The sequence below is a fragment of the Bufo gargarizans genome, chromosome 4 (assembly GCF_014858855.1).
Source record: "Bufo gargarizans isolate SCDJY-AF-19 chromosome 4, ASM1485885v1, whole genome shotgun sequence".
In the NCBI taxonomy this organism is placed as follows: domain Eukaryota; kingdom Metazoa; phylum Chordata; class Amphibia; order Anura; family Bufonidae; genus Bufo; species Bufo gargarizans.
The window spans coordinates 516,713,369-516,736,518 of record NC_058083.1 but is presented as its reverse complement, the minus strand read 5'-3'; the positions used below and the strand labels follow the sequence as shown (position 1 = coordinate 516,736,518).

The 23,150-nt window shown below is 46.1% G+C and overlaps 1 protein-coding gene across 3 annotated transcripts in view; it reads left to right on the top strand.

Annotated features, from left to right (window-relative positions):
- Nucleotides 1-705: 705 nt before the first annotated feature.
- LOC122934023 (gastrula zinc finger protein XlCGF26.1-like) overlaps nucleotides 706-23,150 on the top strand; it is a 38,965-nt gene continuing 16,520 nt past the window's right edge. The window contains exons 1-4 of one of the 3 annotated variants that reach the window (XM_044289158.1): nucleotides 18,768-18,818; nucleotides 18,900-18,938; nucleotides 19,038-19,096; nucleotides 20,167-20,269. In XM_044289158.1, the coding sequence (XP_044145093.1) occupies nucleotides 18,794-18,818; nucleotides 18,900-18,938; nucleotides 19,038-19,096; nucleotides 20,167-20,269 (226 nt within the window). In that variant the 5' untranslated portion in view covers nucleotides 18,768-18,793. Of the gene's footprint in view, nucleotides 818-18,767; nucleotides 18,819-18,899; nucleotides 18,939-19,004; nucleotides 19,097-20,166; nucleotides 20,270-23,150 lie in introns of those variants that run through there. The other 2 variants (XM_044289157.1, XM_044289159.1) reach the window with 2 other exon arrangements.

Genomic DNA, 23,150 nt, shown 5'->3' with positions numbered 1-23,150 from the left:
TTTTAATTATGTAAAATTGGGAGGAGTGAGATTAGAACTTTTAATATTTTTTTATTCTCTTTTAGTGACGACTTCTAACTCCCGTAGGGGGCTAAAACCTGAGATCTTCGCATCCCTTGCCCTATTCACCCTAATAGAGATCCATGAGGATGAATGGCATTATACTGCGCTTCCTGCTGAGCTGTGCCTCGTGCACAGTGTACCATGGAGTGTACCGTGACAGGCCTGGAAAACTTCTAAAGCATCCAGGCTGCCATAGTAACCGATCGGAGCCCCGTGATTTCACTGTGATCGGCGTTGATTGCGGCATCTGAGGAGTTAAATGATGAGGGAGGAGCGATCGTCGTTCACCATCTTTTCAGCCGGCACATGCCGCGTATGGAGTGGGGCTCACTGCAGCAGCGCACTCCATACTATGAACAGCATTTCTAGACAAGTTAATTCAATGTGTCTGAATCAAATTTTTTAAAACTTCAGTCATCTCTAATCATCACACATCGTAGAGCCTGACTCCTCCCACAGAGGATCACATGGTCATGACATCGTCACAGGTCCTTTTCCTCCTCTAGAGATAGTCTGAAGCATGTCTCCTCCCACAGAGGATCACATGGTCATGACTTCATCACAGGTCCTTTACCTCCTCCAGCAGCACAGCCTGCAGCCTGACTCCTCCCACACAGGATCACATGGTCATGACATCATCACAGGTACTTTACCTCTTCCAGCAGCACAGTCTGTGGAGCCTGACTCCTCCCACAGAGGATCACCTTGGTGACGTAAATTCGTAATGTGACTCTGAGATAGATGGTGGTGAAAGGTAAGGTTTAGTAAGTGTCCTGTGTGCTGGGCTGCGGGGCGTCCTCTCCATGTTCTGTGCGGTCTCCTGTGGGGTCAGGATTAGGGACAGGTTTACAGTCAGGGAGGTTTTGTGGAGAACATTAGTTTCTAGAACAACTTGGGGGCGGGGCTACATCCTCTCAGAAGCCCATACATTCTAGGTGGGTGCATGTTGTGTCCAGCAGGGCAGGTAGGTGTGTAGTCACCGCCATTGTCTGCCAGGATGACTGGGGCAGAGGGGGCATTAACCCCTTCACCGCCAGCTCTCTCGGCCAGGCACAGTCAGCCTCCGCCAGCACTCAGCCCACTAGGCACTAGGCTGCCCAGGGACTGACTGAGCTACAGGAGCAGCACCGGGTCTATCTGAGTGTAATCTATATGTACAGCGCAGGTGTATACATAGTCATCTTCCTGTGTATTATAGTATAGACTATGCTGGTATAACCTGGGTCTATCTGAGTGTAATCTATATGTACAGTGCAGGTATATACATAGTCATCCTCCTGTGTATTATAGTATAGACTATGCTGGTATAACCTGGGTATATCTGAGTGTAATCTATATGTACAGCGCAGGTGTATACATAGTCATCCTCCTGTGTATTATAGTATATACTATGCTGGTATAACCTGGGTATATCTGAGTGTAATCTATATGTACAGCGCAGGTATATACATAGTCATCCTCCTGTGTATTATAGTATATACTGTGCTGGTATAACCTGGGTCTATCTGAGTGTAATCTATATGTACAGCGCAGGTATATACATAGTCATCCTCCTGTGTATTATAGTATAGACTAGGCTGGTATAACCTGGGTATATCTGAGTGTAATCTATATGTACAGCGCAGGTATATACATAGTCATCCTCCTGTGTATTATAGTATAGACTATGCTGGTATAACCTGGGTATATCTGAGTGTAATCTATATGTACAGCGCAGGTATATACATAGTCATCCTCCTGTGTATTATAGTATATACTGTGCTGGTATAACCTGGGTCTATCTGAGTGTAATCTATATGTACAGCGCAGGTATATACATAGTCATCCTCCTGTGTATTATAGTATAGACTAGGCTGGTATAACCTGGGTCTATCTGAGTGTAATCTATATGTACAGCGCAGGTATATACATAGTCATCCTCCTGTGTATTATAGTATATACTATGCTGGTATAACTAGGTGATTTTCCTAGTCTATGACGGAAAGTCATGGTTTTATTAAAGACACGGAGGCGAGTATTGCTATCTCCTTCTTTACTGTCCACCAATAGCAGCAAAGAAAAAAATTTTACATCACATAACGTAACCATAGTAACATCACCCTCCCCTCACAGTCCATATAACAGACGGCTCCTCCTCTCAATCCTCTTTCTTTACGAGCCTGACACCATGACCGGAACCACCGAACACGAAACCGGAACCTGGAAACGGGAAACGACCAGCACGGAACCACCGGAACATCCCAACGAAAACCAGCAACTCGGATCACCGGATCTTCTTTTCAACGAAAGCCAACATGGCTATAACTGGAACAGGGCAACGGAGACCCGAAGCGAATCAACTGCCTCCTGAAAGTAATAAACAGGTTAAGTAATGGGCAGAACAAAACATCGCAAGTCAAACGCGATCCTGCCAGAATCAACATCTTAAGTCGACATAGCCGACACATCATGCAAATCAGACTGAAAACCGCAAAAATACAGTGTAAGGGAGGGAACCCCAGGGCGGGCAATACTCGCCTCCGTGTCTTTAATAAAACCATGACTTTCCGTCATAGACTAGGAAAATCACCTAGTTTTACAGCAAGACACGGAGGCTCCTATTGCTAAGTTTAAAGTTGAGCAATAACAGCAGAAAACAAATGTGGAGGCGGTCTAAAATAATACTCCCTGAATGTTGACGCCGAAGACCAGTCCGCCAGACGTAGGATATCCTCCAATCGAGCACCCGAAACAGCCAAAGCGGTAGCCGATGCGCCTCTAGCGGAATGAGCAGTAAATATGGAAGTATCAATTCCTGCTAACGACATAACCCACTTCATCCAGCGCGCCAAAGTAGGGCTGGACACAGGACCAAACGGATGCTGAATGGACAAGAAAAGCTGAGGAACCGAAGACGACCGGTAAGCACGCGTCCGGGACTCATACTCCCTCAAACAAGCCACCGGGCAAAGAGCCGGCGAAGAAGGAAAAGACGGATAAGACACCGACCTAATGTTGGTCTTCGTACGTCTGGAAATATTGAAGGTGACCCCCTCCGGAGTAAAGGACCTGGCGTCGTGATCAAGCGCTCGAACATCGGAGACCCGCTTGCAGGAAATAAGGCAAAAAAGAACCAATAACTTGGCCGACAACTGCCTCAAAGTGAGATCAGGGTTACCAGGCCAGTTGGACAAAAAGGACAAGACGACAGACACGTCCCAAGTCGTGGTGAAGCGAGGCCGGGGGGGACGAGACATGCGGGAACCGCGAAGCAAACGGCACACAGAAGGATGCTGTCCCGCAGGGACGCCCTCAAAACCCTGATGCATGGACGAAATCGCGGACCTGAACAAATTAATCGTCCGATAGGCCTTCCCCGCCTCGAAAAGAGAAGTAAGAAAGTCCAAAAGATGAATCACAGGGGCCGAAACGGGATCCAAGTCCCGTTCCACGCACCAAACAGCCCAAGATCGCCAGGCTGCCCGATAAGATTTTCTGGTGCCGGGAGCCCACGCGTTGTCCAAAAGGCGTCTAGTTGCCTCTGAAATATCGACGACCTCTCCAGGCGACCTGAGATCCGGCATGCCACCAGGCGCAGGGATCCGTCCGACAGAAGAGGGTGGTGAAAACCCTGAGGGTCCTGGAGGAGATCCGCCCGAGTCGGAAGAAGAAGAGGAACATCGATCAGGAGACCCAGGAGAGACGGGAACCAAGCCTGAGTCCCCCAAAAGGGGACCACCACCACCAACTCGGCCAGCTGACGACGCACCTGCAACAGCATCCTCGGGATCATCGCGAACGGGGGGAATGCGTACATCAGGAACCCGGACCAGGATTGGAGAAACGCGTCCACTGCCTCCGCCGCCGGATCCGGACGCCAGCTGAAAAAACGCGGGAGTTGGGTATTGAGGCGCGAGGCAAACAGGTCGATCCCAAACGGACCCCAGTATCCGGACAACACGGAGAAGGTCTCTGGCGCCAGCATCCAATCGCTGCTGTCCTTCAGGTAGCGAGAGCCCCAATCGGCTCGGCTGTTGTGAAGGCCAGGGAGATATTCCGCCTGAACCATGACCTCCCGGGAGAGACAAAACGACCAGAAGTCCTTCGCCAACCGGGCCAAAGTCGCCGAGCGTGTTCCTCCCAATCGGTTGATGTATCGCACGGCAGAGACATTGTCCATCCGTAAACGAATGCACGCTTGAGCCATACCACTGGTGAAACTTCGAATGGCAAACGAACCGGCCAGGAGCTCCAACGCGTTGATATGCAGCCGAGTCTCGTCCACAGACCACCGACCGCCTGTGGAGATTCCATTGCAGTGGGCCCCCCAGCCGTGGAGACTGGCGTCTGACTCGATCGTGAGTTCGGGCTGGAGACCGAAAATTGCCCTGCCGTTCCACGCCCTCAGGTTGTCGATCCACCACACGAGCTCCTCCCTTGATTCTGGGTCCAGGATCAGAGTGTCTGCGAAGGAAGCGCCAGCGCGGAGGTGCGCAATCTTCAACCGTTGAAGAGCCCTGTAATGAAGAGGGGCCGGAAACACCGCTTGGATCGAGGAGGCGAGGAGGCCGATGATCCTGGCCAAATGGCGGAGGGATAATTGCGGCATGGCGAGGGCACGTCTGAGTTCCTTGCGAATGGAGACTAACTTTGACGTGGGTAGAGAGAGGGAGGTCAGTACGGAGTCCACTGTAAAGCCCAAGAACTCCATCCTCTGAGACGGGGTCAAACACGATTTCTCGTGGTTGATCAGGAACCCAAGACGGGAGAGCAGGTCCGTCGTCCAGCGCAGGTGGACCAGTAAGGTCGGGGCCGATTGATGCATGAGAAGCATGTCGTCCAGGTAGATTATGAGGCGGACCCCGCGACTGCGGAGCCATGCCACTACCGGACGCATCAACTTCGTAAAACACCACGGGGCCGAGGACAGGCCAAACGGGAGACACGTGAATCGCCAGATCTCCCCGTTCCACAGGAAACGCAGTAAGTCCCTGGAGGGAGCGGCAATAGGAACCGTCAAGTAAGCGTCCTTGAGGTCCAGTTTCACAAACCAGTCGCCCGGCAGGAGAAGATCCCGATGGATGCCCTCCATCTTGAAGTGGCGATATCGGACAATCGCATTCAGAGCCCGCAGGTTGATGACCGGGCGCATCTGACCCCCCTTCTTCTGGACCAAGAACATGGAGCTGAGCACCCCCCATGAGCCCTGCGGGGCCCTTTCGATGGCCTGCTTGTGGTAGAGGGAAAGGAGCTCCAGATCCACCTGGGCGGTGCCGGGGTGGGAGGTGGGGCAATGAGGTCTGGAGAGCCCACCAGTTCCACGTGGAAACCTTCCACCGTGGACAACACCCAAGGGTCGGACGTTATCTCCGCCCAAGCGGGGGAAAAACGACGGAGTCTGCCCCCTATGCAATGATCCAAAGAAGCCCCCGAGGGGGGAGGACTTACCGTAAGGGCGTCGCGAAGATTGATTTCCTCTATAGGATCTGCCACGCCATTGTCCACCTCTGGCCGGGAAGAAGGGGGATGGGAACTTCTGTTCCTGAAATGCGGGACGTTGATGGAAGGAGCCTCTGCCCGCATTACGGGCTTGGAAATTGGAACGGCCGGACAGACGGCCCCTAGTACTGCCGGCCCTGGCGGAGACCCGTCCCTGAAACACTCTCCTAATGGAGGACTGGGCCTTATCGAGGGCCGTAAAAGCACCTACGAAGCGGCTCAGATCCTTAATAAAGGAGTCGCCGAACAGATGACCCTGGGCGTCTGCGCCGGACTCCGTAAGAGCCAGGTTGGCCAATTTGGGATCCACCTTAAATAGGATGGCCTTGCGTCTCTCTATTGATAGAGAAGTGTTGGTATTCCCAGCGATGCAGATCGCACGCTGAACCCAGCCCCTCATCTCTTCCGGGTCAATCTGAGACCCATCCGATCTGGCGTTCTCCGCCAATTCAAACAACTTGGCCAGGGGACCAAAGATATCCAGGAGCTTATCCTGACAGCTACGGAGAGCTGAGTCAAGACCCTTGCGGGGGTTCCAGCCCGACTTGGCCAGAAATTGGGTGACTTTGGGGTCAACCACGGGTGTGTCACACACCTTGTTAGGCACGATAGGCCTGGGGCATTCAGCCTTCATCTTATTGCGCGCCTCCTTACTAAGGGGGCGGCGGACCCAATACTCCAGATATTTCCCTACATGATCTGTAGGAAGCCACTCCGCCGATCTGGGATGGTGGAGGGCGTCAGGGTCAAACATGGGTTCTCCCAACGGGTCAATAAGGGAAAATGCAGGAACGGCTACAGAAGAGACCTCCTTCACTTGGGAAGTAGAAGGGGTGGGGCAATGGGCGTTACTGGGCCCCGAATGAGCCTCTTCCTCTGAACCTGCACTAGCTTCAGCAAATGCCTCCTCATCTGACCCAATTTCGGCGTCAGAATCACTCATTAATTGCGCTCTAGCGCATTTCCAAGACCGCGCCCGTTCTGCCTGGCGTGGAAAGGCTCTTTTACGCGATCTATGCGCGCGTTCATGGGTGGCCGGAGGCGCACCAGTCAATTGGTCCTGTGGCACAGGAGGGTTCATAACTGGAGGTTGCTGAGCTAAGGGAGCCGCAGGCTGCACAGGCCCTGAAGCAGGGTGGCCAGCCAGTGCCTGCGCTATCGTCTGCGACAGCACAGAGGACATTGAGTCCATCGCAGCAGAAATTGCGGCAGAGACAGAGCGCTGCAGCGCTACTGCCTGGGTCTCATCCATAATCTGAATATCCCCCGTAGGGGATGAAGGAGCTGCAACCTCAGGGGCAGGGTCTGAGAGCGGCATGGCAGGGATGTAATAATATAAAGGTAACAGCCAGGAGGGACAGCTAAGTAGCCTCAGGGTCTAGGAGGGAGCAGGGGGCGATAAGCGGAGTGTAGGCAAAACTAATGGGCCGACAGCAGGGCAAGCGAACAGGGTTAGTCACCCGTCAAATCGGAGCTCCGGAACGATGTGACCGCACAGCCGGAGGAATGCGACAAAAGAAAATGGCCGCCGAAGTCTCACGAGACCCGGCGGCAAGCGCTGAATAAAACCAAAATGGCCGCCGAAATCCCGCGAGAACAAGCGGGAGGCGGCCGAAAAGGAGTACCAAGATGGCCGCCGAGATCTCGCGGCCATAGGGAAAGACGGCGGCGCGGGAAAGCCAAGCTACAGGCCAGGTAAAGCCGAGAGAAAGGAGAGATAAGAGAGATAAAGGGGAGGGGGGTAAAAAGATCTATCGCATGCGGCACAAGAGGGGAGGCAAAGCAATCAAACAATAAACACCCCCAGCAAACGAAACGGCCCCAGGGTAAGAACCCCCAAAGAGGCCACAATACAGTAAATGCACTAGAAACGTGAAAATACAATATAAGCCAAATATGAAGAAACAGGCAATAAGAACAAACACAAAGGAGCTGCCATAAAAAACATGTGCTTATCTTGGTGGCAGCAGCAAAGAAAGAGGAGGATTGAGAGGAGGAGCCGTCTGTTATATGGACTGTGAGGGGAGGGTGATGTTACTATGGTTACGTTATGTGATGTAAAAAAAATTTCTTTGCTGCTATTGGTGGACAGTAAAGAAGGAGATAGCAATAGGAGCCTCCGTGTCTTGCTGTAAAACCTGGGTCTATCTGAGTGTAATCTATATGTACAGTGCAGGTATATACATAGTCATCCTCCTGTGTATTATAGTATATACTATGCTGGTATAACCTGGGTCTATCTGAGTGTAATCTATATGTACAGTGCAGGTATATACATAGTCATCCTCCTGTGTATTATAGTATATACTATGCTGGTATAACCTGGGTCTATCTGAGTGTAATCTATATGTACAGCGCAGGTATATACATAGTCATCCTCCTGTGTATTATAGTATATACTGTGCTGGTATAACCTGGGTCTATCTGAGTGAAATCTATATGTACAGCGCAGGTATATACATAGTCATCCTCCTGTGTATTATAGTATATACTATGCTGGTATAACCTGGGTCTATCTGAGTGTAATCTATATGTACAGCGCAGGTATATACATAGTCATCCTCCTGTGTATTATAGTATATACTATGCTGGTATAACCTGGGTCTATCTGAGTGTAATCTATATGTACAGTGCAGGTATATACATAGTCATCCTCCTGTGTATTATAGTATATACTGTGCTGGTATAACCTGGGTATATCTGAGTGTAATCTATATGTACAGCGCAGGTGTATACATAGTCATCCTCCTGTGTATTATAGTATATACTGTGCTGGTATAACCTGGGTATATCTGAGTGTAATCTATATGTACAGCGCAGGTGTATACATAGTCATCCTCCTGTGTATTATAGTATAGACTATGCTGGTATAACCTGGGTATATCTGAGTGTAATCTATATGTACAGCGCAGGTATATACATAGTCATCCTCCTGTGTATTATAGTATATACTGTGCTGGTATAACCTGGGTCTATCTGAGTGTAATCTATATGTACAGTGCAGGTATATACATAGTCATCCTCCTGTGTATTATAGTATATACTATGCTGGTATAACCTGGGTCTATCTGAGTGTAATCTATATGTACAGCGCAGGTATATACATAGTCATCCTCCTGTGTATTATAGTATATACTATGCTGGTATAACCTGGGTATATCTGAGTGTAATCTATATGTACAGCGCAGGTATATACATAGTCATCCTCCTGTGTATTATAGTATATACTATGCTGGTATAACCTGGGTCTATCTGAGTGTAATCTATATGTACAGCGCAGGTATATACATAGTCATCCTCCTGTGTATTATAGTATATACTATGCTGGTATAACCTGGGTCTATCTGAGTGTAATCTATATGTACAGCGCAGGTATATACATAGTCATCCTCCTGTGTATTATAGTATATACTATGCTGGTATAACCTGGGTCTATCTGAGTGTAATCTATATGTACAGCGCAGGTATATACATAGTCATCCTCCTGTGTATTATAAGATATACTATGCTGGTATAACCTGGGTCTATCTGAGTGTAATCTATATGTACAGCGCAGGTATATACATAGTCATCCTCCTGTGTATTATAATATATACTATGCTGGTATAACCTGGGTCTATCTGAGTGTAATCTATATGTACAGCGCAGGTATATACATAGTCATCCTCCTGTGTATTATAGTATATACTGTGCTGGTATAACCTGGGTCTATCTGAGTATAATCTATATGTACAGCGCAGGTATATACATAGTCATCTTCCTGTGTATTATAGTATATACTATGCTGGTATAACCTGGGTCTATCTGAGTGTAATCTATATGTACAGCGCAGGTATATACATAGTCATCCTCCTGTGTATTATAAGATATACTATGCTGGTATAACCTGGGTCTATCTGAGTGTAATCTATATGTACAGCGCAGGTATATACATAGTCATCCTCCTGTGTATTATAATATATACTATGCTGGTATAACCTGGGTCTATCTGAGTGTAATCTATATGTACAGCGCAGGTATATACATAGTCATCCTCCTGTGTATTATAGTATATACTGTGCTGGTATAACCTGGGTCTATCTGAGTATAATCTATATGTACAGCGCAGGTATATACATAGTCATCTTCCTGTGTATTATAGTATATACTATGCTGGTATAACCTGGGTCTATCTGAGTGTAATCTATATGTACAGCGCAGGTATATACAGTCATCTTCCTGTGTATTATAGTATAGACTATGCTGGTATAGCCTGGGTCTATCTGAGTGTAATCTATATGTACAGCGCAGGTATATACATATTCATCTTCCTGTGTATTATTCCCAGGTTATACCAGCATAGTATATACTATAATACACAGGAAGATGACTATGTATATACCTGCGCTGTACATATAGAATTATACTCAGATAAGCCCAGGTTATACCAGCATAGTATATACTATATCTGAGTATAATGATAATCTATATGTACAGCACAGGTATATACAGTACAGACCAAAAGTTTGGACACACCTTCTCATTCAAAGAGTTTTCTTTATTTTCATGACTATGAAGGCATCAAAACTATAAATTAACACATGTGGAATTATATACATAACAAAAAAGTGTGAAACAACTGAAAATACATCATATTCTAGGTTCTTCAAAGTAGCCACCTTTTGCTTTAATTACTGCTTTGCACACTCTTGGCATTCTCTTGATGAGCTTCAAGAGGTAGTCACCTGAAATGGTCTTCCAACAGTCTTGAAGGAGTTCCCAGAGATGCTTAGCACTTGTTGGCCCTTTTGCCTTCACTCTGCGGTCCAGCTCACCCCAAACCATCTCAATTGGGTTCAGGTCTGGTGACTGTGGAGGCCAGGTCATCTGGCGCAGCACCCCATCACTCTCCTTCATGGTCAAATAGCCCTTACACAGCCTGGAGGTGTGTTTGGGGTCATTGTCCTGTTGAAAAATAAATGATGGTCCAACTAAACGCAAACCGGATGGAATAGCATGCCGCTGCAAGATGCTGTGGTAGCCATGCTGGTTCAGTATGCCTTCAGTTTTGAATAAATCCCCAACAGTGTCACCAGCAAAGCACCCCCACACCATCACACCTCCTCCTCCATGCTTCCCGGTGGGAACCAGGCATGTAGAGTCCATCCGTTCACCTTTTCTGCGTCGCACAAAGACACGGTGGTTGGAACCAAAGATCTCAAATTTGGACTCATCAGACCAAAGCACAGATTTCCACTGGTCTAATGTCCATTCCTTGTGTTCTTTAGCCCAAACAAGTCTCTTCTGCTTGTTGCCTGTCCTTAGCAGTGGTTTCCTAGCAGATATTCTACCATGAAAGCCTGATTCACACAGTCTCCTCTTAACAGTTGTTCTAGAGATGTGTCTGCTGCTAGAACTCTGTGTGGCATTGACCTGGTCTCTAATCTGAGCTGCTGGTGACTCGGATGAACTTATCCTCCGCAGCAGAGGTGACTCTTGGTCTTCCTTTCCTTGGGCGGTCCGCATGTGAGCCGGTTTCTTTGTAGCGCTTGATGGTTTTTGTGACTGCACTTGGGGACACTTTCAAAGTTTTCCCAATTTTTCGGACTGACTGACCTTCATTTCTTAAAGTAATGATGGCCACTCGTTTTTCTTTACTTCGCTGCTTTTTTCTTGCCATAATACAAATTCTAACAGTCTATTCAGTAGGACTATCAGCTGTGTATCCACCTGACTTCTCCACAACACAACTGATGGTCCCAACCCCATTTATAAGGCAAGAAATCCCACTTATTAACCCCTTCAAGACACAGCCTTATTTCACCGTAAGGACCAGGTCAGTTTTTTGCAAATCTGACTAGTGTCACTTTAAGTGCTGCTAACTTTAAAACGCTTTGACTTATCCAGGCCGTTCTGCGATTGTTTTTTTCGTCACATATTGTACTTCATGACACTGGAAAAATTAAGTCCCCCAATTTTTTTTTTTTTGCATAAAAAAATACCTAATTTACCAAAAATTTGAAAAATTTGCAAATTTCTAAGTTTCAGTTTCTCTACTTCTGTAATACATAGTAATACCCCCAAAAATTGTGATGACTTTACATTCCCCATATGTGTACTTCATGTTTGAATTATTTTGGGAATCATATTTTATTTTTTGGGGATGTTACAAGGCTTAGAAGTTTAGAAGCAAATCTTGAAATTTTTCAGAAATCCAATTTTTAGGGACCAGTTCAGGTCTGAAGTCACTTTGCGAGGCTTACATAATAGAAACCACCCAAAAATGACCCCATTCTATAAAATACACCCCTCAAGGTATTCAAAACTGATTTTACAAACTTCGTTAACCCTTTAGGTGTTGCACAAGAGTTATTGGCAAATGGGGATGAAATTTGAGAATTTCATTTTTTTGCCTAATTTTCCATTTTAACCAATTTTTTCCACTAACAAAGCAAGGGTTAACAGCCAAACAAGACTGTATATTTATTGCCCTGACTCTGCCGTTTACAGAAACACCCCATATGTGGCCGTAAACTACTGTACGGCCACACAGCGGTGCGTAGAGTGAAAGGTGCGCCGTATGGTTTTTGGAAGGCGGATTTTGCTGGACTGGTTTTTTGACACCATGTCCCATTTGAAGCCCCCCTGATGCACCCCTAGAGCAGAAACTCCCTAAAAGTGACCCCATCTAAGAAAGTACACCCCTCAAGGTATTCAAAACTGATTTTACAAACTTTGTTAACCCTTTAGGTGTTGCACAAGATTTAATGGAAAATAGAGATACAATTTCAAATTTTCACTTTTTTGGCAGATTTTCCATTTTAATATTTTTTTTTTCAGTTACAATGCAAGGGTTAACAGCCAAATAAAACTCATTATTTATGGCCCTGATTCTGTAGTTTACAGAAACACCCCATATGTGGTCATAAACTGCTGTACGGGCACACGGCAGGGCGCAGAAGGAAAGGAATGCCATACGGTTTTTGGAAGGCAGATTTTGCTGGACTGTTTTTTTTGACACCATGTCCCATTTGAAGCCCCCCTGATGCACCCCTAGAGTAGATACTCCAAAAAAGTGACCCCATTTTAGAAACTACGGGATAGGGTGGCAGTTTTGTTGGTACTAGTTTAGGGTACATATGATTTTTGGTTGCTCTATATTACACTTTTTGTGCGGCAAGGTAACAAGAAATAGCTTTTTTGGCATTGTTTTTTTAAATTGTTATTTACAACATTCATCTGACAGGTTAGATCATGTGGTAATTTTATAGAGCAGGTTGTCACGGACGCGGCGATACCTAATATGTATACAATTTTTTTTATTTATGTAAGTTTTACACAATGATTTCATTTTTAAAACAAAAAAAATGTTTTAGTTTCTCCATAGTCTAAGAGCCATAGTTTTTACAGTTTTTGGGCGATTATCTTAAGTAGGGTCTCATTTTTTGCGAGATGAGATGACGGTTTGATTGGCACTATGATGGGGTGCATATGACTTTTTGATCGCTTGCTATTACACTTTTTGTGACGTAAGATGACAAAATATTGCTTTTTTTACACTGTTTTTATTTTTTTACGGTGGTCACCTGAGGGGTTAGGTCATGTGATATTTTTATAGAGCCGGTCGGTACGGACGCGGTAATACCTAATATGTATACTTTTTTTTTTATTTATATAAGTTTTACACAATGATTTCATTTTTGAAACAAAAAAAATGATGTTTTAGTGTTTCCATAGTCTAAGAGCCATAGTTTTTTCAGTTTTTGGGCGATTATCTTAAGTAGGGTCTCATTTTTTGCGGGATGAGATGACGGTTTGATTGTTACAAATTTGGCGTACATGCGACTTTTTTGATCACTTTTATTACCTTTTTTTGGGAAGTAAGGTGGGCAAAATTTCAATTTCATCATAGTTTTTTATTTTTTATTTTTATGGCGTTCACCGTTCGGGAAAAGTAACATGACCGTTTTATAGATCAGGTCGTTACGGACGTGGCGATACCAAACATGTGTAGGGAATTTTATTTTTCTCATGTTTAATCAGTGATAAATGTGTTTTTTGATTTTTATTTTTTTTTCACTTTTTGTACTTTTTTTTTTGACCCAGACCCACTTGGTTCTTGAAGATCCAGTGGGTCTGATGTCTGTATAATACAGTACAGTACAATATATATTGTACTGTACTATATTTTACTTACACTGAACAGATCTATGCTTTTAGCATAGATCTGTTCAGCACCATGGACAGCAGGACGCCTGAGAGGCGTCCTGTTGCTATGGGAACCTTCCCCGTCTGCTCAGTTATGGTCAGAACTGCACAGACGGGGAAGGGTAAGGACGGGGCTCTCGGGGGGCTGTCTGGGGGCTCTCTCACTCTCCATCGGGGGGCTGCAAAGGTACAGCAGCCCTCCGATGGGAGAGGGAGGGAGCTCCCTGAGCTGTTAACCTTTTCCATACCGCGGTCCATACGGACCGCGGTATGGAAAGGGTTAAACGGCTGACATCGCATCACCGATGTCAGCCGTTTATACCAGGGTGTCAGCAATGTGCTGACACCCTGGTATACCACTGTACACCAACGATTATTATAATGGGAGGCAGGCGGGGGATCGCGATCCCGCCTGCCGCACCGCCCGCCTCCCGCAACTGACGCACCGCCCACAAACCGCCCCCCTGCACCCCGCCACATAAATGAATTCAGGGGTGCAGGGGGGGGGGTAAAAAAATTAGATTTTTGGCAATTTTTAGGTTTCTGATCCCTGCGGTCCCTGAAACTACATAAAGCGCTGCAAACCGCAGGTCTGAATTGACCTGCGGTTTGCAGCGATCACCGATACGGGGGGTCACAGGACCCCCCTCGGCATTGACCCAAGGTGCCTGGCTGTGTGTAACAGCCGGCACTCAGCGCTGTCACCATGTCTGCAGACATGGTGACAGTTGAATGCCATGACGAGTATACTAGTCATGGAGCGCTAAGTAGCAGTGCTCCATGACTAGTATAAATGTCATAGGTACAGTAGATTGTCACACTATCTCCTTCTCTGATCGCTTCCCTGACAGGAATGGGGACGATCAGAGAAGGAGAAGCACACAGTCCCTCGCTAACCCCCCCCTTACTTGCCCCGATGCACTGCGATTGGTCCCTCTGCAGTATTGGACCAATCACAGCGATTGTGGGCGGGTCAGGGCTCCAATACAGTTACTTCCGGCTTCTCTGGTTGCCTAGCAACCCCAGCACGCCGGCTTCACTGAAGCTTCATCGCTTCGGTCCCTGCGCTGACAGTGAAAGCTGATCACGTACATGCACGTGGGGATGCGGTGAGGCACCACATTCCCCCACGTACATGTACGTGATGTTGCGTGAAGGGGTTAAACCTGACAGGGCACACCTGTGAAGAGAAAACCATTTCAGGTGACTACCTCTTGAAGCTCATCAAGAGAATGCCAAGAGTGTGCAAAGCAGTAATCAAAGCAAAAGGTGGCTACTTTGAAGAACCTAGAATATGACATATTTTGAGTTGTTTCACACTTTTTTGTTATGTATATAATTCCACATGTGTTAATTCATAGTTTTGATGCTTTCAGTGTGAATCTACAGTTTTCATAGTCATGAAAATAAAGAAAACTCTTTGAATGAGAAGGTGTGTCCAAACTTTTGGTCTGTACTGTATATACCTGCGCTGTACATATAGATTATCATTATACTCAGATATAGTATATACTATGCTGGTAAGACCTGGGCATATCTGAGTGTAATCTATATGTACAGCGCAGGTATATACATAGTCATCTTCCTGTGTATTATAGTATAGACCATGCTGGTATAACCTGGGTCTATCTGAGTGTAATCTATATGTACAGCGCAGGTATATACATAGTCATCTCCTGTGTATTATAGTATATACTGTGCTGGTATAACCTGGGTCTATCTGAGTGTAATCTATATGTACAGCGCAGGTATATACATAGTCATCCTCCTGTGTATTATAGTATATACTATGCTGGTATAACCTGGGTCTATCTGAGTGTAATCTATATGTACAGCGCAGGTATATACATAGTCATCCTCCTGTGTATTATAGTATATACTGTGCTGGTATAACCTGGGTATATCTGAGTGTAATCTATATGTACAGCGCAGGTATATACATAGTCATCTTCCTGTGTATTATAGTATAGACTATGCTGGTATAACCTGGGTATCCCCGGTATATGATTATATATGTACAGCTGGTTGTACATCTTCTGTATATACATGGAGGACATAATCAAAGCTTTTGTGGAAACCCAAACTGTCCTGTATTTCGCTCGCGCTCCGGTTTTCCGTGTGTAATCCACAGCTGATTCCATACGGTTTTCCATGTGGAGAAGCCCAGTCTGAGTGTAATCCAGAACCAGCAGTGTATGAGATTAGACCGATCTCATCTATATTGGGCTCTTTTCTCTATGTGGATATTGACCGGCCGTGCAGATTTATAAATTCTTAGGCTACTTTCACACTAGCGCTTGATCGGATCCGTTCTGAACGGATCCGATCATATTAATGCAGACGGAGGCTCCGTTCAGTACGGATCCGTCTGCATTAATAACTTAAAAAAATTTCTAAGTGCGCAAGATGCCTGAGCGGATCCGTTCAGACTTTCAATGTAAAGTCAATGGGGGACGGATCCGCTTGAAGATTGAGCCATATGGTGTCATCTTCAAGCGGATCCGTTCCCATTGACTTACATTGTAAGTCTGAACGGATCCGCTCGCCTCCGCACGGCCAGGCGAACAGCTGAACACTGCAAGCAGCGTTCAGCTGTCCGCCTGGCCGTGCGGAGGCGAGCGGAGCGGAGGCTGAACGCCGCCAGACTGATGCAGTCTGAGCGGATCCGCTCCATTCAGACTGCATCAGGGCTGGACGGAGGCGTTCGGGTCCGCTCGTGAGCCCCTTCAAACGGAGCTCACGAGCGGACCGACGAACGCTAGTGTGAAAGTAGCCTTAGCATGTCCGTTTTTGTTGTGTTTTTTTTTTTATTTTTTATTCCAGTTCTCCAGAGGCAGTTATAGGTGTTTGTCTGCCGTTTATATTGATAACTGGTTGTCAGGATCGGTCATCAGTATCTGATCGGCGGGATCTGATACCCGGCAGCCCCGACTATCAGCGGTTGGAAGAGGAGATGATGCTCCAGTGTGAGCGCCGCTTCCTCGTCAGTACACCGCACGTGTCTCCTGTGGAGCGGTGGCATAGTGTAATTACTGCTACAAGTATGTACTGTAGTATCGGGCATGCTGTAGTATTGAAGTATTATGTGCCACTGTCCCTGGTACAATGTCCTCCTTTATGGGGTTGTGGAAGTGACGCCCGACGTGTGACTGAGAATTACTAAAAGCTCATTCCCTTTGCTGGTTCTGTACAACGCTGCAGATTTACCGCACAGAAATCCGCAAAGTAAATCTGCAGCTGACCAGTCACGTGTGAACCCCGCCTTATACTGCACCGCAGCCGTTCTCTATGTGCTATATGGCGGAATTATTTCTGTACTGTGCGATGGACACAGCTGAAGGTTTCTCATTCATTAGTTTCTTATTCACATAATTTGTATTTTTCGTGTGTTGTTAATGAATAAAATTAATCACACTGAGCGTCCTGAGGGGAAATCAGCTGAACGCGGTATGACCACAGAAATTACTGGCACACGGCATCAAAGTGAGCATGAGTGTGATTTGAAGGGTTAAATGACTTTGGGCCCCTGACCAGCATACATGTCTGTATATGGCTGCATTGCTAAGAAAAAACGATATTTTAACCCCTTCTCAACCAGCGGCATACATGTACGGCGCAGCATGACGTAACGTGCCATACAGCTATGTTCCGGTGATCGGGCAGGCGAACTGCGGTAGAGGGGAGGAGTTTCCGCCGAGTAACACTGGGGGGGGGGGGGGGCACTTTGAGCAGCAAACACTGTCCCTGGGCACTTACAAACCCCGTTTTCATATGGTGTAAACTTCATTTTTGGAACATTGCAGCTACAGAAGGGGCAGGAAGAGGTCCCATGTGTTATCTGTGTGTGACCTACAAGGCGGTATAACAGCGAGACAGGGCTGAGGTTGGTGAGTTTTTTAAAATTATTTTTAACCCCTCAATAGCCATTTTATTTAGCATTCTGTCTTAAGAATGCTACTATTTTCCGTTATAACCATGTTATAATGAAAAATAATAAAATCACCCGAACTTCGATGAAAAAGTCTGGGTTTAGATCCGGGTACCCGAACTTGCGAAGTTCGGTACGAACCCAAACTATGCAGTTCGGGTTCGCTCAACCCTATTCATGACGGATCCGTCCCCCTTTGACTTTCAATAGTGTTCATGACGGACGCATGCAGTTGTATTATTATAACGGAAGCGTTTTTGCAGATCCATGATAGATTCGCAATAAACTCTAGTGTGAAAGTAGCCTTATACTGGTATTACCGCTGTGACCTGTAACTGACTATAGTGGTAATATGAAGGTGTGACAGGCTTTTGACCTGAAACATGGAGGAACTGCCTTGATACACTTTATTATCTCCTCCAGTGTTTCCTCTTCTTATCTCCAGTAATTGTATTTTACATGGGATTTTCTAGGATTTTACATCGATTCATCTTCTTTCCATTCAGGTTCCTACAATATAGGATCCGCTCAGCGTATATCTCCTATATAAGATCATTCTCCTGATTGGCCCATCAAGGATGGATAGGGATGGGGACAAGATGGCAGAGAGTATAATAAATCTCACCCTAGAGATCCTCCTCCGGCTTATTGGAGAGGTGAGAGATTCTGATGATGTCACATTACATCATCTTCTCTATGTTACTAACAGACGGACATGACTGGAGAGGTGAGGGACTCTGGAGATGTATGGAGTGATATTTATTACTGCGTCTCTCCATAACCAGGAATACACAGTAGTGAAGAAGACCTCTAGTGAGCATTGTCAGACCCCGGTATCTGAAGGACGGGGAGGAATCCTGAGCCCAATATCCAGGCCGACACCTCACATCCCGTTACATGAGAAAGTCAACAGAGAGAAGATCCTAGAGCTCACCAACAAGATCATTGAGCTGCTGACTGGAGAGGTGACATCGCTGGGAATGCCGGGACATTATACAGTAATACTATGATGGGATCTGGGTGATGACTGTATCATTGTGTTGTCAGGTTCCTATAAGGTGTAAGGATGTCGCCGTCTATTTCTCCATGGATGAGTCTGAGTATATAGAAGGACACAAAGATCTGTACAAGAACGTCATGATGGAGGATCACCAGCCACCAAGTAAAAGACATGACTAAATACACACATCCTCTCACTAGTTATATGTAAGAAATTCATTGTCACCGTATGTTTTCCCTACAGTTAAAGAAGAGAGAACAACTCCCAGTCCTCTTCTTCTACATGATGAGAGATGTCCCAGTCCTCTTCTTCTACATGATGAGAGATGTCCCAGTCCTCTTCTTCTACATGATGAGAGATGTCCCAGTCCTCTTCTTCTACAGGATGGTTCAGAAGAACATCAAAGCATTCCATATGATGATCAGATAGATGGAAATAAGGTCTCATGAAAGGTTCCCTATGATCTGTAGAAGTGCTGTGAAGATCTTGTGTTCAGTCTTGTTTTATAAACCAGTATTATATGTTATTTCCTTGTATAATGAGAAAGGTAGAGATGGCAGGATTACAGCTAACTATAGACCTTGCATGTCGTCTGAATCTTCTCACAGTTGTCTGGTCAGTAGAGATTGTTGGTTGGAATAAGGAACCAACTAGATGCATATATACAGGAGACCTGCAGATATTTTTGAGTCAGACAATGAAACATGGCACATGTAGATCCACTGTGTCTCTTGAACAGATTTGACATGGTTCTGCTCCAAAGTGTGTTAGATAAGTGAGCCCCCCCCCCCCCCCCTCTCCACTTTATCCACTGTACAGGGACCTGGACTTTGTTGCAGGGGAACCACTAGGCTGCTGCACTTGAAGTAGTTTCTGTACAAGTGACTGGTGACCCACGGGGTCACGAAAGGCAGAATATACACAGTCTGATAAATGGTCCGTTGTCAGGGCAAGCAGCTCAGGATCAGAACGGAGATCAGGCAAGGGTCAGGTCAGACAGCAAAGGGTCAATCTAGAAGTCAGGCAGAAGTCTGTACACAGAACAGACGAGCTTTGCATGAAACTAGCATACTAGAACCTATTGATCAGGCTCCTTTCCATGGCTTGTAGAGATTAGAGTGCGTGCATGCTGGCCCTATAAGAGCCAGAGATAGTGTGTGCACACATGACCTATGGACAGAGAAGGTCATTATCGGCAGGAAGCAGGCCTCAGCTTTTGTGGGAGGACAGCGTTATTCCAGCAGCCGGGACCACTGGGAAGGGAGAGAGGGATGTCTGTGGGACTGGACCACCGAAGCCCTAAAGCTATGGAGCAGGTAAACCAGGCAGCAGGCGTGCCCACCAGCAGGAAGGAGAGAAGCTATAGGCATGGACCTGCTGCCATAGCAGATAACTCTGCTGTCATTTCATCACTTTTTGTCATTGTAATTAATGATCTTTTCTGGTTGCATCAAACATTCCACACGTCTTCTCCATCAGTCTGCTGACTTCTACAATTTCTGTTTCACAGCTTTTAAATCTGGGTAAAGATCTGACCAATATTAAGGCTGAAGATACAGATGTGAAGAGTGATGAGCAGATTATAGAGGACATTCCCACCGTTAACCACCCAGGTGAGTAGTAACCACTACATAAAGCAGAGAAGACTCACAGATTCTGCTCCTTCACTGGCTACTGATGACTCATTGTATAGTCAGGTAGCGGTGGCAGTTTGGGGGTCACATATTGTACTTTCTGACAGGTTTTCCTTTATTGGCACACAATTGTTACCAATACCAGGTGTCCCACAGTATTGATCAGAAGGTTGTGGTTATCACCCATTCTTCTGACTTCTATGAACCCTTTTTCTGTAGTACTTAGAGGCTTTACTGACACTTCTGAACTTTTGGGAATAGGAGAAGCCTTATGGTAGAGCCGAAATAAAGAGCCACCAATGAACAGTAGCAGCTGCCTGTCTGACCATAAAGATCTCACAATGTTCTGCCCTAAAGAAGTAATCCTAGGAGGACAAATCCCCAGTGGTCAGTGACAGCTTGCCGGCCATTCTGCTCACCCCTTCCTGCTAAAGACTTCAGTGCTATACCCCACTGAATTAAACAAATTACTTGAATGTGGACATGACTTCTTCACCAATCTCTGGACTCCTGGATTATGCAATTTTGTAAGGTTTTTTTTTTTTTTCCCGCTGTTTGAGTTTTATTTTTCTTTGTTTAGTGGAGGACCTCACCAGAGGACTGCATCTTTTTATTCTAAGTTGGTAATATGATGGCGATAACGGAGGTGGACATCGTGCTTGCTCCTCCCTCTGCCCTCTGTTTTCATTGGCATGGTGGGGGAGTGATCATCTGTCCTTTCTCTGCTGTCTCCTTTCCCCTATAGGGGTCACCATTTTATATTGATAACAGTGGACTAATGACCCAAGATTTGGGGTGAGGATCCATGACACACGATCTGTGTGCCGGATTCCTCTTCCCCTCACTGGGAGTGAGGGTCCCTTTGACTCATCTGGGGGGGACCTCCTTTCGCAGGGAATATTCATCTGCCTTTATATCCCTTTAGATCATCATGGTTAGCCGCTCTTGTACCTTTTGCTCTTTCTCTTGTGTGTGTGTGGGGGAATTTGTGACACTTATGGTGCCCCAAGTACTTTTTCCCCTCACCCATGACAGCACCCATGCGATTAGGTCCTCCCATCCAGGACAGGGAAGAGAGAAAATGGTTCACACCCCCACCACACCTCAGTTCAGGTTTCCTGTCCTCCAGATAGGATGTACCTAGGGAACTCTTGCTCCAAGCTTGGGTTCACACCCTGGGGCTGGGGAAGGGCCGGGTCTACTCACCGTAAAGGGGCCTATCCCATGCGGCGTTAGTCTACCTTCCTCCTGACTTCTCCCAGCATCTAGGGGAGCCGATGTGGCCATGTTCTGGCGGCTTCCAATTCAGTTTGTCGGGGTGCATGGGATCCCTTCTTAAAGATATCTGCTCTGAACCAATGCGCGTTCTAAGCATGCGCTTGGGGACGGGTGGCGGTAAGCTTCCGGTGTAATGTCGTCACTTCATGTGATGCAACGCCAGAGGATGTGGCACCTTTTGTCGGCTTGATTAGGGATTTGGGCCTAGTGTTAAAAGGAGGCCAAGGCGCGTTATAAATGGCCACTGGAGAAGGCAGCCAGCTCTCTTTGCGCACTGAGTGCTGTGCTGGATTCGGTATCTGGATACAATGTCGGAGCCGGGTGATTCACGACGTGCCGACCCCTTGAGGCCCATAAGCGCGGTACTGGACCTGAGGAGCAGGGAAGTTACCTCTACATATGGTGAGAGATATCCTCTCCTAATATTTATGGAATGTTGTTTGCTTTTGTTGTTATAGGTATCAAAAACACCTAAGAATTCATCTAAGAATAAAGAATGTAGTGGATGTAGAGTAGCTTTACCAGCATCTTATGTTAGACCACTATGTCAGGATGTGTGGATAAACTGGTTCTGGAAGAGTCACAATCTTTATCCAAAAGTATTAAGGCTTTGGTGAGATCACAAGTTAAATCATCTCTTAAGTCCCTGAAACGAAATCGGCCACGGTCACCAGAAAGGGCCGGTTACAGTAGAGAGATTGATTCTGAAATCCCTGGGGAGGATGACTATTTAAATTCCAGCCACAATATCTCAGATTATTTTTCGTCTTCGGAGGGCCCTGTTTCTAGCTGAAGATACTGAACTTTTATTAAAGCCTTTTAAAGCTACCATGCAGTTAGAGGACGTAAAACAGCCTAAATCAATAGCTGACCAAGTTTTTGAGTGACTGGGTCCTAAACATCATAGAGTATTTTTAGTGCATAAAAATATAGAAGCTCTTATTAGAACGCAGTGGAAACATCCTGATAGGAAATTTTTTATACCAACTACAGTCGAGAGAAAGTATCTGTGGCGGAACCCGCCTCGCCACTGGGCATTGGAGAGGCCTGGCTGCCCGCCTCCTACCTGCTGACTGTGGCCCCTGGTGATTTGGTACGTTTGAATGCAATATTTGGGCATGTGGTATTTTATATTGCTGCTACTGGCCCTTTAATGGCCATGTTATGACTTTTAGGAACAATGCCCCTTTAAGACTGTGTAGCAGATTGCATTCAGGCTGTCTTAAATACTATGTATGTTATTATGTGTTCGGTTAAATTGTATATGTGCATGCCAGGGTTCAAGTTAGTCCATTACATTTGGTAATTGTATTTTGTGGATTGCGTCTGAGACAATGCTTATTGTGTTGGTTAATTACATCTCAGACAAGGCTCATTGTGTTTTGTTTATTGCGTTACAGATAGAGGGAAGGGGATTTTGTGTACAATTGCTGGGAAGGTTTAAATACTGTAGATACATATGATTGGCTGTTTTTGCAGAGCCTGTGGGTGGTACCTTGTTGGAAGATGTGTATAAATCAATGCTTGTGTTAAAATAAAGGGAGTTCCTGTTTTTACCCTCAAGGTGAAGTGTCGTCTCATT